General features: G+C 34.5%; 1 protein-coding gene across 3 annotated transcripts in view; it reads left to right on the top strand.

The window, feature by feature from the left end:
• LOC100378220 (b(0,+)-type amino acid transporter 1-like) overlaps positions 1–14243 on the top strand; it is a 44529-nt gene that overhangs the window by 24421 nt on the left and 5865 nt on the right. For 2 of the 3 annotated variants that reach the window (XM_006816886.3, XM_085500238.1), the window contains 7 exons: positions 6022–6339; positions 8501–8746; positions 9991–10116; positions 10292–10391; positions 10927–10971; positions 11108–11231; positions 13351–13454. In XM_006816886.3, coding sequence (XP_006816949.1) covers positions 6066–6339; positions 8501–8746; positions 9991–10116; positions 10292–10391; positions 10927–10971; positions 11108–11231; positions 13351–13454 — 1019 coding nt within the window. In that variant the 5' untranslated portion in view covers positions 6022–6065. Of the gene's footprint in view, positions 1–6021; positions 6340–8500; positions 8747–9990; positions 10117–10291; positions 10392–10926; positions 10972–11107; positions 11232–12925; positions 13030–13350; positions 13455–14243 lie in introns of all 3 variants that reach the window. The other variant, XM_085500239.1, reaches the window with a different exon arrangement.

Raw genomic sequence — 14243 nt, 5'->3', positions numbered from 1 at the left:
ATGGGATGCTTGGAGACGAGAACTGGTTTAATTTTGGAACAAGTATATTCTCTGGTTTTCAAAATGCAATAAGAATTGGGAAAAAAGTTAAATAATAGGACGTAGAAATGCAATAAATTGACTTTTGATCACATTTACCGAGGCTACAGTTAGAAGGGTCATGAAAATATTATGGTAGTAAATTTTTAATACAGGAAACCGTTCATACTTCAGCATCTTATGAAAAAACAACAGTACAGGCACAAAATGTAATAATGTTTATTTCAATATTTCAGAGTTTTTATTTGTTTTAGAGCAGAAATTTGATTTGGTCAATAAAGCAATAGGATTGACATTGTTCGGTTATGTGGGTTTCTAAATCTCCAGTAAAAATAAATGCCCTCCTTAAACAAATGATGCACTAATTCTTCAACTTGAAGTCTGCATGGTCTTTTAGTACCCCTACATCCACTCTCTGAAACGAAATGCAAGTTCAGCGTATTTCATTTGCTAAGTTATTGTTAATGCATCGATCTAGATTACACAAAGCGAAGAAATGAACGGCAGTTGATTAAATTAATGTGAGTAGTATTATCTGCAGTTTTCGTTTTCCCGTCCGTCCCGATTACATCTGCTCTGTAGCAAACATTACTAATTGATCTACCTTTATATTCCTATTTGATTGGAATCTTTTTAACAGTTGTGTGTCAGAACGTCTGCCTGCTTCGTCGTGTTCGGTATGTCGGCCTGCTTCCTTAAAATGTATAAAACTTTTTACAAGGTATTAACACTTTAATTTGTTGAGGAATGACATTGAGGGATAAAACCTGTTTTTCCAGTGCGCAAAATAAATGTTCTCGCCTAAGTGCGTTAAGATACTCTGAACAGATATGTCTGTGGATATCGTTTTAATATGCTGTTTGAGTCACTACTAAGATTCCCTTTTTTCTGCGTGAATGACTCTAAATCTCTGGCTTTGAATTATGAATCAATTTCTTGGATATTTTACAACTAATTTCGTAATTTTGCTGTTTAGAGTTTAATAATGAAGTAAATAAATTTATTTTGTTCATTTCCCAAGTTACTTGTATATAATCCTACAATATTTTCTCTGAGGTTGACGTTAGCAGAGTGTTGTATCAATCTGAGCCACAGGCGAGGATTGATGAGTTACCCTGGTGATATAATCATATGTTTCTGCTTATTTCAACCTAAGAGAAAATATGGTGGGATTATATATTTAATCGTTAGAATTTTTAAAATTTCAACTGTTTTTTTGGTGGGACTGAATAATTAAAAGATAAATGCACACTCTTGCCAAAATGAACTTTTGTTACCCCCAAACGTAGTTATCGTACTGTGTATAATCTGTTCTGTATTATGTCACACGTATTAGATTTTATATTATACTTTATTGCAAATTCTTTTGCAGATTAAAAGGTTTTGCTAGACGTAATTTCTATATTGAGTTTTAGTTCAAGTCAATTTTTGTTAGTGATAGAACAGTCAATACCTGTAATAAGTGCCGTGAATGAGCCAGATGTTATCATATATTCTGTACATCGGTTGTCTACATGAACTACGTACAGCTTGTCATACATGTCGGCACTTGTAATATTGTACACAAGAAAAGTTGGTACTTCTGTAAGGCCAGACTTTTTTTATTCCTTGTTTCTCGAGTTTTTATAAGGCAATTTTTTGAGGAGGGCGGGGGAAAAAATAAAATTAATTCTTTTTTTCCATTAGATTTGTGTGATTCTCAAAGAATTGTAAGTGAGATCATTGATCGGAGAGAAGAAATGAAATAAAATGTTATTCCATGCATAACCTTGTTTCTCATCTGCGCGAGACTTCGGTACTTTGATCATGATACTCCAGCGAAAATGCAACTTGGGTTTGTTATGCGGCGGGCGAAAAAAAAATGAAGATAAAAATAAGTTTTTTTAGCAATTTTTTGCACTTACAAGTCGGCGGGCGCGAGAAATTACGCTGAAATAAAATTTTATTTTTATTTCATTTTCGGCTCCTGTTCATTCAACGGGTTCGCGAAAGAAGGGATAATAAAAGTCTGGCCTAAACAACTTTTACCCTAGTGTTTGACACTTTCATTAAAGTGTAGTATTGTTGGTATTTTATTGCTGATTTTAATTGTTTCGTTTTAAGTTTCTAATAACCGAAAATAAATATATAGATTGAAAATACTTCAGTGGATAGAAATAAACAGTAAAAACAAAAGTTTTGTTTCGTAATTAGTTTACAAATATGCTCAGTAGATCGAAGTTCAGTGGTGTACCTTCATGTTTTTATGTCGGAGTCAACAACGCTATCTTTAGAGTTATTTAGTGCTTGCTTCACAGTTGACAGGGCACCCATATTCAGGGGCAAAACTGTTGAAATATCAAAGGGCACCAAGGCAATTGCCTTCGCTACCTCCATCAAGTTCAAACCCTGTAAATATTTTTCTATCCAATGCTGGCATTTACGTTCTTCATCAATGTTTGATCACCAAAGTGGATTTTGTCATCTTTCACAAAATTATAATAGTTTCCAGATTTTTCCCCAGAAATGTAGCCATTAAGAAATTATGTTCATTTGATTCAAAATTGTCTAAAAAAATTATTGGAAATACTGAAAAATTGACATAATATGAGACCAAATTTTTTTGGTGTGAAATTATGGCACAATCACAGAAATACCAAAAGATTCTCATTACAATCTTAATATACTGAACAAACAACCACAAAAAAATTAAGCTTTTGAAAAAACAGATTAATAAAAGATGATTTTATATTGCTCAAATAGAATTTAATTCACAATATGGATTACAAAATGTGAAGAATATGCAAAAATTTTACACAACAATTAAAAGCGAAATATTATGGTGTTCAAACGGTTAAATAAGATGCATATTCTGACGATGCCTTGTGGAATGAACTTGCCCTTTACATCATTGTGTTAAAGTTGCATTGAATAGAATAAAGATTTATTTTTTAAAATCAAATAGAAATAAAAACAAAAGACATGGAATAGCTTCGCTTGGTTACCAATTCACACTGTTTAACCAATTATCATGCATTCACAAGAAGCCATACAATAAGTCATTTCAGTGTCAGATTTATATTCTTTCATACGCTTTCAGTCCGTCAATGTTGAACAAGACAATGCTAGGTACATGTTGAAAGTTTCGCAGATTTAAGTATATATATACTGTACAAGGGAGAGGTGATTATATCAGTGTTCGCTTCTCTGTAAAAATGATTACTGTGTACAGGGGAACAGGGGGTTTAATCATAAAATAAATTGGTAATACCCCGGTAATTTATAACAATTGAAAAGTCGGTTAGTTTAAAATTTTCTGAAGAATTTGACAAATGGTTGATCTGTGAATGGCTATTAGCAATTGGTAGACAGATGAGAATCCTATGATATCCAAATCAGTTCAGGTTTTATATATAATTTCAGGAAAATATCTTAGAAATGTATTTGGCAGCATAACCACCGATCCCAAGTATACTGTAAAATGACTAATTTTCACTGGGTTTAAATTTCGCTGATTTACCATTTCAGGCATATTCAATGGGTTTTAAATTCATGGTTTTATCATTTAGAAAATGTGTTCTATGCTGAATTTTTACATATTTACTGGGTTTTAATTTCGCGCATTTTCCAGTCAGTGAAATGAGCAACAGTGAATAATTAACCTTTTTACAGTACTGTAAATGCGATCCATATAAAAATAAGTGCCTCCATGTGGATGCAGAGTTTGACACCAATGAGAGGCTCTAATCACTCGGTTTATAACCTGCATGCATTTGAACTTGACACCAGTATTGTACATGTTGAGTGGTGTGGGTGAATTACACTTGTACTGGTAGTAATTTGCTCAATCAGAGCTGGGATAGAGTTCGGGCTTTGTCATTTAAATTGAGGGTCATTGTTTCTACTATATAGTTGTGGTACAAAGAATGAAAACACTTGTTATTATATTGTGACAATCGATGATAATGTCATAAACGCGAGGTGTTTGAAAACAGATTTGTGCACAGTTGTCAGAGCAGAAATTTCAGCAGGTCATCTCAGCACGAGCTCCTTCGCTACGTCATCTATTTAGTGTTTGGTAGACGTATAATAGATATCCATTTAATTCTTTATTCCCGATCAATAGAGAGGTAGGTCTGGCATTCTAAACTTTATCTAACAGGTTCCAATTTATATGTCAAGTTTGTATTTTAACTTGGATTTGTTTTGCACTTTGCTTTGCTTCTTCCATGCTTTATATACTGATGACATTCCTCGGGTTATACTTCTTGACTTGAATTCTTCTGCTGAATTTAAAGTGTTATTATCTTGGAATTTAAAAAGTCTGTCAATTGTGTTTTGTGGTGTTGTTCGCATAAACCGATATTCCCTCCCTTGCAATCTACTTGTCTAATGTACCTTGAGTGTGCGTTTTGTAATCACTTACTGTCATTCGAACACAACTGCATCGCAAATTTGTGTCTAGGTATTGTTCAGTGGGGTGGAAATAGAATACCTCAATGACAAACCCATTTCACCATTTTGCGTTATTGTCCCGTTCACTTAGATATTGTCCTGCAACTTCTGCAACGGTACGTTCTGTCAGAAATTGTATCTGTCTGTTAACCTCTTTAATTTTTGGAAGAATTACAGACGTAGTCACAAGTACTTTCAAAGAAATCAGTCCGTGAGAACGCCCTCAGATGATCAAATCATGTACATTTTTATTAATATAAATTTCGCCAAAACAATTGTGTATTGATATATTTTTCAGACTGCATTCTAATTATCATATTGAATGGTGAATTTGAATTTGAAAACTGCGTTTTTGATATTATTGATACTGACTGCATTGGCCAAAGTGTGCTCTGCATAACTGGTGAACTTTTAATTCAAAGATTAATGTTTTCATAAACTTCTATTCATACTGCAACTTTGTTTTTGGAAAGGTATTCTCAGGGAATCTCATGAAAACTGTATTCACAAGAAATGAGAATCAAATTGCTCCACTGTTGAGATTCATCGGCTGCTTGCTTCATCAATAAAAATAAAAACGTTTTCTTAATACTATATATAGCGTGTGATGTTAGCCATCCTTGCGGGATTTCACAGTCAGATCCTTGGCTAATTGAATTGCTGGTCCTGTCTTGGTGTCTGCATAGCTTGTCATTAAGAGAAGCAGCCAGGCATTCTAAGTACAAGTGCCCCAAAGCTGTGTTTTGTTTTTCAGTCTGTATGTGACCATTTGAGTGTAATGAGTGGTTTGCCGATTGGAGATCTGGTATGAATGCGTTTTGACGTGCCATATGTGTATGTTCAAACTGCAATAAGAATCTTTGGAAGACGTTCGTCCAACGACATTGTACTTTAATACTTGTATTTGTATATATGAAATTTTTCATAAAATTGTTCAACTGTAGTTGAAAAAGCTGGGAAAAGTAAGAAAATTAGGGATCTTCAGTTACCATGGAAATGGGTTTTGCAGAAATTCATTTGTCCTACTCCCCAAACTATTAAAAAATCTCACCTACTGTATATGATATAAAAGAAGCGCATGTAACCGAACGACTATCTTTATTGTTTACTGGATAGACACACCTCTGTCATTTATGTAAGCGCTCGGACTACTATTAAAGCAAATATGGTATTCCATATGATGGGTTGGTCATTCTATTTTTATCTGCAGCATTTGGTAATTCTGATCGACGACTGAGGTGACTAAAGGTGATAATATGTGGAGTTGTCAGCGTTCTTATCACCCTTGTCTGCTTTCTGATTTGTCTAATTTGTTTCATCCAATATTTGCTTAAATTTGAGAAAATTAACGAAAACTGAAAAAATCTGTCAATTGTTAAATATAATACAATTATGTAACTCATTTAAATAAATATATTCATCATGATAACATAGCTGTGATTTCAAGATACGACTTTCCCTGTCTTGTAATACAACGCATTGTACTGATTAAAAAATCTGGTTAATATTGTTAATTAATTAATCATGCTCTTTTTCACTTTCTCGCAGATTAATACTCATTGCATCGGCTTAAAATTCACAAAGACTGCATAATGACGGAATTACGGGATCGGAGCGCTGAAACAAACTTATTTAATAATTCCAGTAACAAAGATGAACTCCCGCCAAAGAATCCAGACACGGTCTCCCGAGTAAGCGATGTTGAATTGAAACGACAGGTGGGCCTCATGAGTGGCATTGCGCTCATCGTGGGAACCATGATCGGATCGGGTATTTTCGTTTCGCCCAAAGGTGTGCTACGACAGACAGAAAGTGTCGGGATGAGCTTGATAATATGGTTAGCGTGCGGTGTACTTTCAATGCTAGGTATGTAGTAGATAGATTTGTAGTTTTTATAGCCGCTAAACATAGCTGTGGTTTCTTGTAAAGCAAAATTGTCGTTATAATCCCTATCATGATTGAAATTGTGAATGAAATGAATGTACGAGTTTGTACTTTCTCAAAGTTGGCGTAAACTTTCAACTGCAGTACATGTCACTTAAAATAAAAAAGACTGTTCACCGGCCTACTTTCCTAAACACTACGTATTCTGTGAATATCTGTGGTACCGGCCGGGGATGTGTGCCTTATTTTTCAATTTTATGCTGCACATCTTCTCGCCTACTGGTACTCATATTTTTTAGTCGTAACGTATACAATTATAATATAATAGTAGATAATTATTGTGAAGCGCTTTCTGCGTGAATCTAATTAAGATGCGTCAAATCTGACTGAATATTTTGGAGATGTATGTGTAGGATAAACTGACAACTTAATGACGTCAATTCACAATCGTTTAATTGTCGCTAATTTCAGTTTTATCATCTAACTTTCGCACACATCTTATCTAACTGTGTGATTAAGTTAATCTCTTCTCTGCTAATCCTTTTATTTAGAGTCAATCAGCTTTAAAATGCTTGCTCATCAAATTCAAGTTTATTTTTAGATAGATACGAGCAACGCACGTTTTGTGGAGAGGTTTTTTAATTTGGAAGATTTCATTTTTATCAACCCTGTTTTTCTCCCGGATTTATAGTGATTTCTTGGTGACACTTTCAGACTTTGCGAAACAGCATCAGGTACCGCTACCGTTCTAAGCATCTTGATATGCTAATGAATCGGTTTAGTATTGAATCATAGACCTACGTAGACCTAACTAAAAAGAAGGCTTCAATGTTCATTAGGGGGAAAAATACCCTTAACCTATACTGTTAAACAAACCCAGAAACTCTGGCTTGTGTCGTAACCCCAATCAATACATTTGCCGCTCACATGTATCATGCATATTACTTTTCGTTCCCATGCTGTGATTACGATAACAGGACGATGACTGCTTGCATCACAAAATGTTATTATGAGAAACACATGCTGTAACTTTTCCTGCAAAATGCTACTGCACTTGCTGCTAAATCTCTGTTCCATGTTCTGTTTTAAATTCCACCAGTTTGACTTTATTTGTCGCTCCTGAAACGATAAAAAAGAAAAAATTATTTTTGTTTACAAATTCAGGGGAAAATGGCTACTCTTCAAGATGTTAATCATGGATAGTAAGTTATTCTGTCTGCTGTTCTAAATACAAAAAAAAAAGGAAAATATTTATATTTTGGGAGAATATTCAGGGAAATCTTTTATAACTGTCGTTATAAGCAGACAAGACAACATGCAGGTTGCAAGATTTGTATGATTAGAATAGAAAGACTTAAAAAAAAGGATGAATTCGAATGTCTTGATATTTTGCTACACTCTGTAGGAGCAATATGCTATGCAGAACTTGGCACAATGATTCCAAAATCTGGTGCAGAGTATGCTTATCTTAACGAAGCTTTCGGGCCCGTCTTTGCTTACCTCATGGCATGGACTTACATCGTAGTGATTCGTCCATCTTCGATGGCTGCTATCACGCTAACATTTGGAGAGTACGTTGTAGCCGCCATCATGAAAGATTGCCCGACACCTGCCATTACCTCTAAGCTCTGCGCCGCCGCTGCTACTTGTAAGTAACAGGTGAAAACAAAGTAAGCTGTAGAAATCACCTGTAGAGGGAGGTGTTAAACACTTTTGCAGTTTGTTCCTCGCCTTCAGCAACAGATTTGAAAGATTTGCTACTGGCTGTGCTTCTTCCTGCGTCTTCTAACTTTCCACGTCATTTTTTCTTTAATTCAACCCAAAATACAAGAATAAAGTGACTTTTAAGAACAAACACCTGCTTTAAAATGTTATCCTGTAAATGTGTGCATGTGGTTGTTTTTATTGTTGTCTGTGTAACGCAAGTCTTTCTTGTTGTCATGTGTATCCTGTAATACGACAGTCAGAGCTTTTCATTTCTGTTTTCTGAGGGTAAATTTTTGTCGCTAAGCACCAAAGAATGTTTGATTTGCTACACTGTACATTTCAAATCACAAACTGCAGAATTGTTTTATAGCACGATGTAAAATTATTTTAGCATGTTCTAAAATGTACTCATGTTTTTGTTTCTCAATGTTTTCAGGAGCTGTATCATATGCAGAACTTGGCACGTTTATTCCCAAATCCGGAGCAGAGTACGCTTATCTTTTTGAAGGATTTGGGGGCATCCCAGCTTTTCTTTTTGCCTGGATATCTGTTGTGATCTTAAGACCCGCTAGTGTCGCAGCGATTGCGCTTACGTTTGGTAACTACGCTGCACAACCCTTCTTTCCCTACGGCTGTGAAATCCCCGACATTGTAATCAAACTGCTTGCTGGATCGTGTATTCGTAAGTTTACCGTGTTGTTGTGTTGTGCTTTGCATGCATTCTTTTTTTACTCCTGAAGTTGCATTGATGCATTTGAAAGGATAAACCTCACTACCGTTAAATCTGTATTAGAAGCCTCATCTCTAATAGAAGTCGTACCCATTTTCTTTGAAAAATTTAGAATAAAAAAATTCACCATTTCTCATATGTGTAGATGCTCTAATAGAAGCCACATCCCCTCTGTTGAATTGTACCATTTTAATAGAAGCCGCGGTTTCTAATACAGATTTTACAATATTTAATATTTACCAATAACTTATCATGAATCTTTGAATATTAATTTATAGTTTGTTAGTTTTGGCATCTCATTATTAAATCCCTATTCTATGACTGACTTACTCCCATAATGCCTGTGTCAGATTCATGTTGAGAATAAGGTAAAATTAAATATCAAATTTATTCTTTCATTTTTCATTGCTTTTTCCTGCTCTTAAACTGAAATTTAATTTGTATTTGCGCATTGCTGTGCATCACATGACGTTATGCAAGTTTGAAAGGAAATTGTGTAGTCATGGTAACAACTAATGGTGTACTTGAATCTTTTTCTAGGGAGATATGGTATCTACTCTGAGTTAAGGACATAATCTCTTGCATGCTTTCTGTTTTTCTTTGATTGATAATTAATTAATTACAAAATCTTTATAGAGTGCAACAATCGTTGTACAGCGCTATGTTCGATATGTGACAGATACAGTGCTGGTAAAATACATTCATTATTTACGTGAAATTCGAACACGCGCTCTGTCACGACTGGGGCACTTTAATGGGTGTATTGAATCTGAAGATCAGTTTCTGAGTTCATGCCCTCACTACTCCTTGTTTTGCTCAGTATCTGACCTGATCGATTATCAAAAACATATGGTTTGTCAGATTTGCGTAACTGGAGGAGAAAAAAAAGATTAATATTTTTTAGTAGATTGAAAAGTCCAGTCAGACAAGATTAAATGTGACACCATATTTTGCAAGTCAACGTAATGGGGTCATAACTTATTTTGATTCTGCAGAAATCGTATGTTTTTGAAAATATTCAACAAAACCAACAAAACAATCGTATGAATTCAGAAGCAGTTTATTGTTACATTTTTTGAAATTTGAGTAATTAAATAAAAGAGAAGATTTGTACATTAAATTTCAAGTTCAGTTCGACAGTACGATTTGTTAAGAATCATAATTTCATAATATTCGTTTTTTCTTCTTACACTTAGTAATCATAGCGTGGGCGAATTGTTACAGTGTGCGGTTAGCCACGTCGGTGCAGAATGTATTTACGGTAGCCAAGCTGTTAGCAATTGCTATCATAATCATGACTGGGTTCGTCAGGCTTGGCCAAGGTAATGTATGTTCACATTACTTAGCAGGATTAATTTAATGTTTTTCCTGTCGCATTCATGTGAATTTCATTCTCAAAATGCTCATAAGTTGCACTTATAGTTGTACATTTTAAACTTTTCTATCTACTATTATTAATCCTATGTGAATTTCACACAAACTATAATATTTTTTCAGGCCATACTGAATATTTAAATAGAAGTTTTGAGGGATCATCAACAAATGGATTTGCATATGCAATAGCTTTTTATCAGGGACTATGGGCATATGATGGATGGTAAGCTATAAGAGTATGCTTTAATACAGATGATTAATTTACATATTTTATTGTCACTTTTATCGTTAAAAATTAATTAAGATTGCTCAATCAGTCTTACTTTTGCAGAAGATAATATACCAAACTCGTTAGACTTAGCATCCAGGTTACTCAACTCCAGAAATTGTGTTTTTAGTGGGGGAGGGGTGCTTAGCCAAGCACCCTGAAACATTATGCTAATGATGATTTTTGTATAACATGTGTCAGATTAGGAGAAATATTAAGTCTCTTTTGGGGAAATTGTGAAATTAGTTCAATTGTTCAAAAAAAATGCTCAAATACCAGATTTTATGATGAGACAGTCAAAAATTGGAGTAATTTAGAAGGGTTGGGTGCTTAGCCGAACATGACTACCAAAAATAGAAATGCTCCAAGTGGTGGGTGGGTTTAGAGTCGAATATGGGCGCTAAGTCAGATGAGTGCAGTATTGACAGGTCTGTGTGATGTTAGAGCGCCACCTATGTTCACAATTCATTCTTCTTCTTTTTTTTTCCAGGAACAATCTCAACTACGTAACAGAAGAAATCAAAAATCCATACAGGTAAATTTGAAGTAATTTTAACCAATTTATGTAAAAACAGAAATTATTTTGAGCTTTCAAAATGAGTAATTTTTTCAAATAAATATTTCAGAACAGTTTTATTTAATACACATTTCTCAAAATGCTTGTTCCACAGGAATTTACCGCTGTCCATTATGATTGGTATTCCCTTGGTAACACTTTGTTATTTACTTGTAAATATCTCGTACTTCACTGTCATGTCGCCAGATGAGTTACTTGCTTCTAGTGCTGTTGCCGTGGTGAGTATTCTAATGAATACAGAAAATATGGCCCTATGAGGTCACTTGAATTAGTAGGATCATTAGGTCAATGAAATGCGTGTGTGATCTCTATGATGTAATCAAAATATGTGTGATGACCCAGGTCACTGAAATGTGACCTCTGACCTCAAATTGATGCATAAGGCAGGTTATTGACCTAGTACATTCAGATTCAAGTCTACAATAGTTTCTTGAATTTTTTGAAAAAAATTGCCCTTCCCCGCAAGGAATTGTATTTCTACTGTGGAATGAAGAGAATTGTGTTCATCTGTATCTTGACATCTTTTCTAATTCCACTATTATACCGCCCTCAATGTGCTTTTAATTTGCTTTTTTGAAATAGTATCTTCAAATATATCTTTAAAATTCTAATTGCACGAATACCCTATTTCATCTTGTAAACACTTTAAATTTTAAACAAACAAAAAACAACTTTAATGTTCAGATTTTTGTGTGTGATAAATCATTAAAGATGTCTGTGTGTCGCACAGTTCTTGGATGGAACAAACGCACTGTGCACCTGGTTGTCAACACTTATGTTAATGAGCCCCTACCCCCACTGCAAAGGAATGATGAGCCCCCACCATGAATATCACTCTGTTGCTTGACCACACTATGTCATACCATTTGTGTTCGCTAGGATGGATTATGGTAATAACCAAATTTGACCTGCTAAAATTTGCTTAAATCTATGTTCTTTTGTTCTTGGGTCAATTTTAAGGTTATTGGACATAATCCATTGTGGTGGACAATGTTTGCTTGTTACGTTCTGTCTCTGTGCATGTCACTTCAACTAACTCTGACCTCTTTTGCATATAATTTGCATATATTAATTTACTTGCGTTAATTAGACGAGCGTGGTTACAAAATAACGATTGAATAATGCATGTTTTATGTAAAACATAACCAATCAGATTATTTGTTGCCAAAAGTGTGAACTACTCGTAAAGCTTGTTATAAAAATATAGCAATCGAATGATTTTTAGCAACATTGAAGATTCTTGTTATAAAACCAAACCAATCATGACCCTTGTTATAAACCAAACCAATCATGACCCTTGTTATAAACCAAACCAATCATGACCCTTGTTATAAAAGCAGACCAATCATGACCCTTGTTATAAACCAAACCAATCATGACCCTTGTTATAAAAGCAGACCAATCATGACCCTCGTTAAAAACCAAACCAATCATGATCCTCGTTATAAAAGCAGACCAACCCTAACCCTAACCCTGACCCTTGTTATAAAACCAAACCAATTATGATCATTGTTATAAAAGATGACCAATCATGACCCTTGTTATAAAAGCAGACCAATTATGCCTGTTATAAAACCAAACCAATCATGGTCCTTGTTATAAAAGCAGACCAATCATGACCCTTGTTATAAAACAAACCAATCATGGTCCTTGTTATAAAAGCAGACCAATCATGACCCTTGTTATAAAACCAAACCAATCATGATCCTTTGTTATAAAATTGACAACTATCTAATACCATACTTATCGAATGTGATTATGTTTTTTTTTTTGTTTATTTTCTTTTACTTTCACATCAACATGTTTTTTTGTTTTTGTTTTGTTTATTTTGATTCATTTGTGTTATTTGTTATTTTATCTGACACACTCATTCACCGTCCATGCTGTCATCTTCATACAAACTATGACCTAGACCTATGGTGGTAAGATCAATATCGCAATGTCCTGGCTCATGTCCCTTGGTGTAGCTTGTTCCATCCTTGGTGCAGGAAATGGTACTGTCTTTGCAACTGGCAGGTAGGGGGAAGAGGCATGTCTTTGTTTTCAGTTGAAAATTTCATGTGGTACTAGCATTCATGGCAAAACACAAAAGCAGCGACCATTTTATGTTATTGCATCCTGTTCACTTTGGCACTGTTGATATACTGCTTTTTGGGGAAAATGTGACCACTAGTTGGCGCTGTGCTAATTTAAAAAAAAAAACTATTCAGTTTTACTTTGAGATCTAGTACCGCATAGTGTGTCTTTGTAGACTTTAAAATTAGTTGCACAGTGTGTGAATAGCTTGGGTAGAACTGAAATCACAGTCTGCTTTGCGCTTGGGACTTTATTCCACAGACATTAGCTGATCGTACATTAGGAGTAATGGCATGGATCATGCCTGTATTTGTTGCCTTGTCAACATTTGGAGCTGCCAATGGGACTTTATTCACTTCGGGAAGGTAGGCCAGAAGAGTGTTGAACTTAACTCACCTTTTCTTGTGCATGTGACAACTACCGGTAATCTACTTTCTTACTTGTACATGCATGTAATTTTTATTTTCCTATTTTCAAAGTTCTTTTTCTTTGCCTTCTTTCATTTTTTTAGTAATACTTAACATTTTGTTATTGTTGTAAGCTGGATTGTCTGTTCATATCTCCCTAAAAAAAAATGTTATAAATCTTCAAAATCACAGAGAAGCAATGTTGATTGTTCTTTTATTCGGAGTTTACTACACTCGACTTTATGACATACTTTATGACATACCTAGGGATTTCTGAATCCCAAGTTTCTGATGAGACTTCAAGGTCATTAGACCGTCATCGATGACATTACAGTTTACATTCCAATATAAGTGTTTTACTTCTCTCTCAGTATATGTAGCATGTCTATTCTTAAATATCTATAATAATTTTTTTTTCGCATCTTTTGCTACTGCAGCAGCTATTAACATTTATTCTGTGATTGTATGTAATATATCATAATGTCGTGTTGATCTATTCAATAGTGGCCGCATGCAGACTTGTGCCTTTACTCGTACATGTAGCAATTTCACTTGGTGTACCATGTATATATGAATAAATGAATACAGTTGGTCAAACATAAAACTCACAATTACATCTGCACCATGTGTGTATTAGTTATGCTTAGTTATTTTTTCAGGGATTAAATTGGAGGCAAATTCACTTCTGAATTAAAATTTTAAGTTGTGTAAAAAAAGTAATATTTTCATCCAATGTTGCTACATTTC

Source organism: Saccoglossus kowalevskii, chromosome 6, assembly GCF_978046115.1.
Source record: "Saccoglossus kowalevskii chromosome 6, keSacKowa6.1, whole genome shotgun sequence".
NCBI classification, from domain to species: Eukaryota; Metazoa; Hemichordata; class Enteropneusta; family Harrimaniidae; genus Saccoglossus; species Saccoglossus kowalevskii.
Note: the sequence above shows the minus strand (reverse complement) of the source record. Positions and strands in the feature narration are given on the sequence as shown.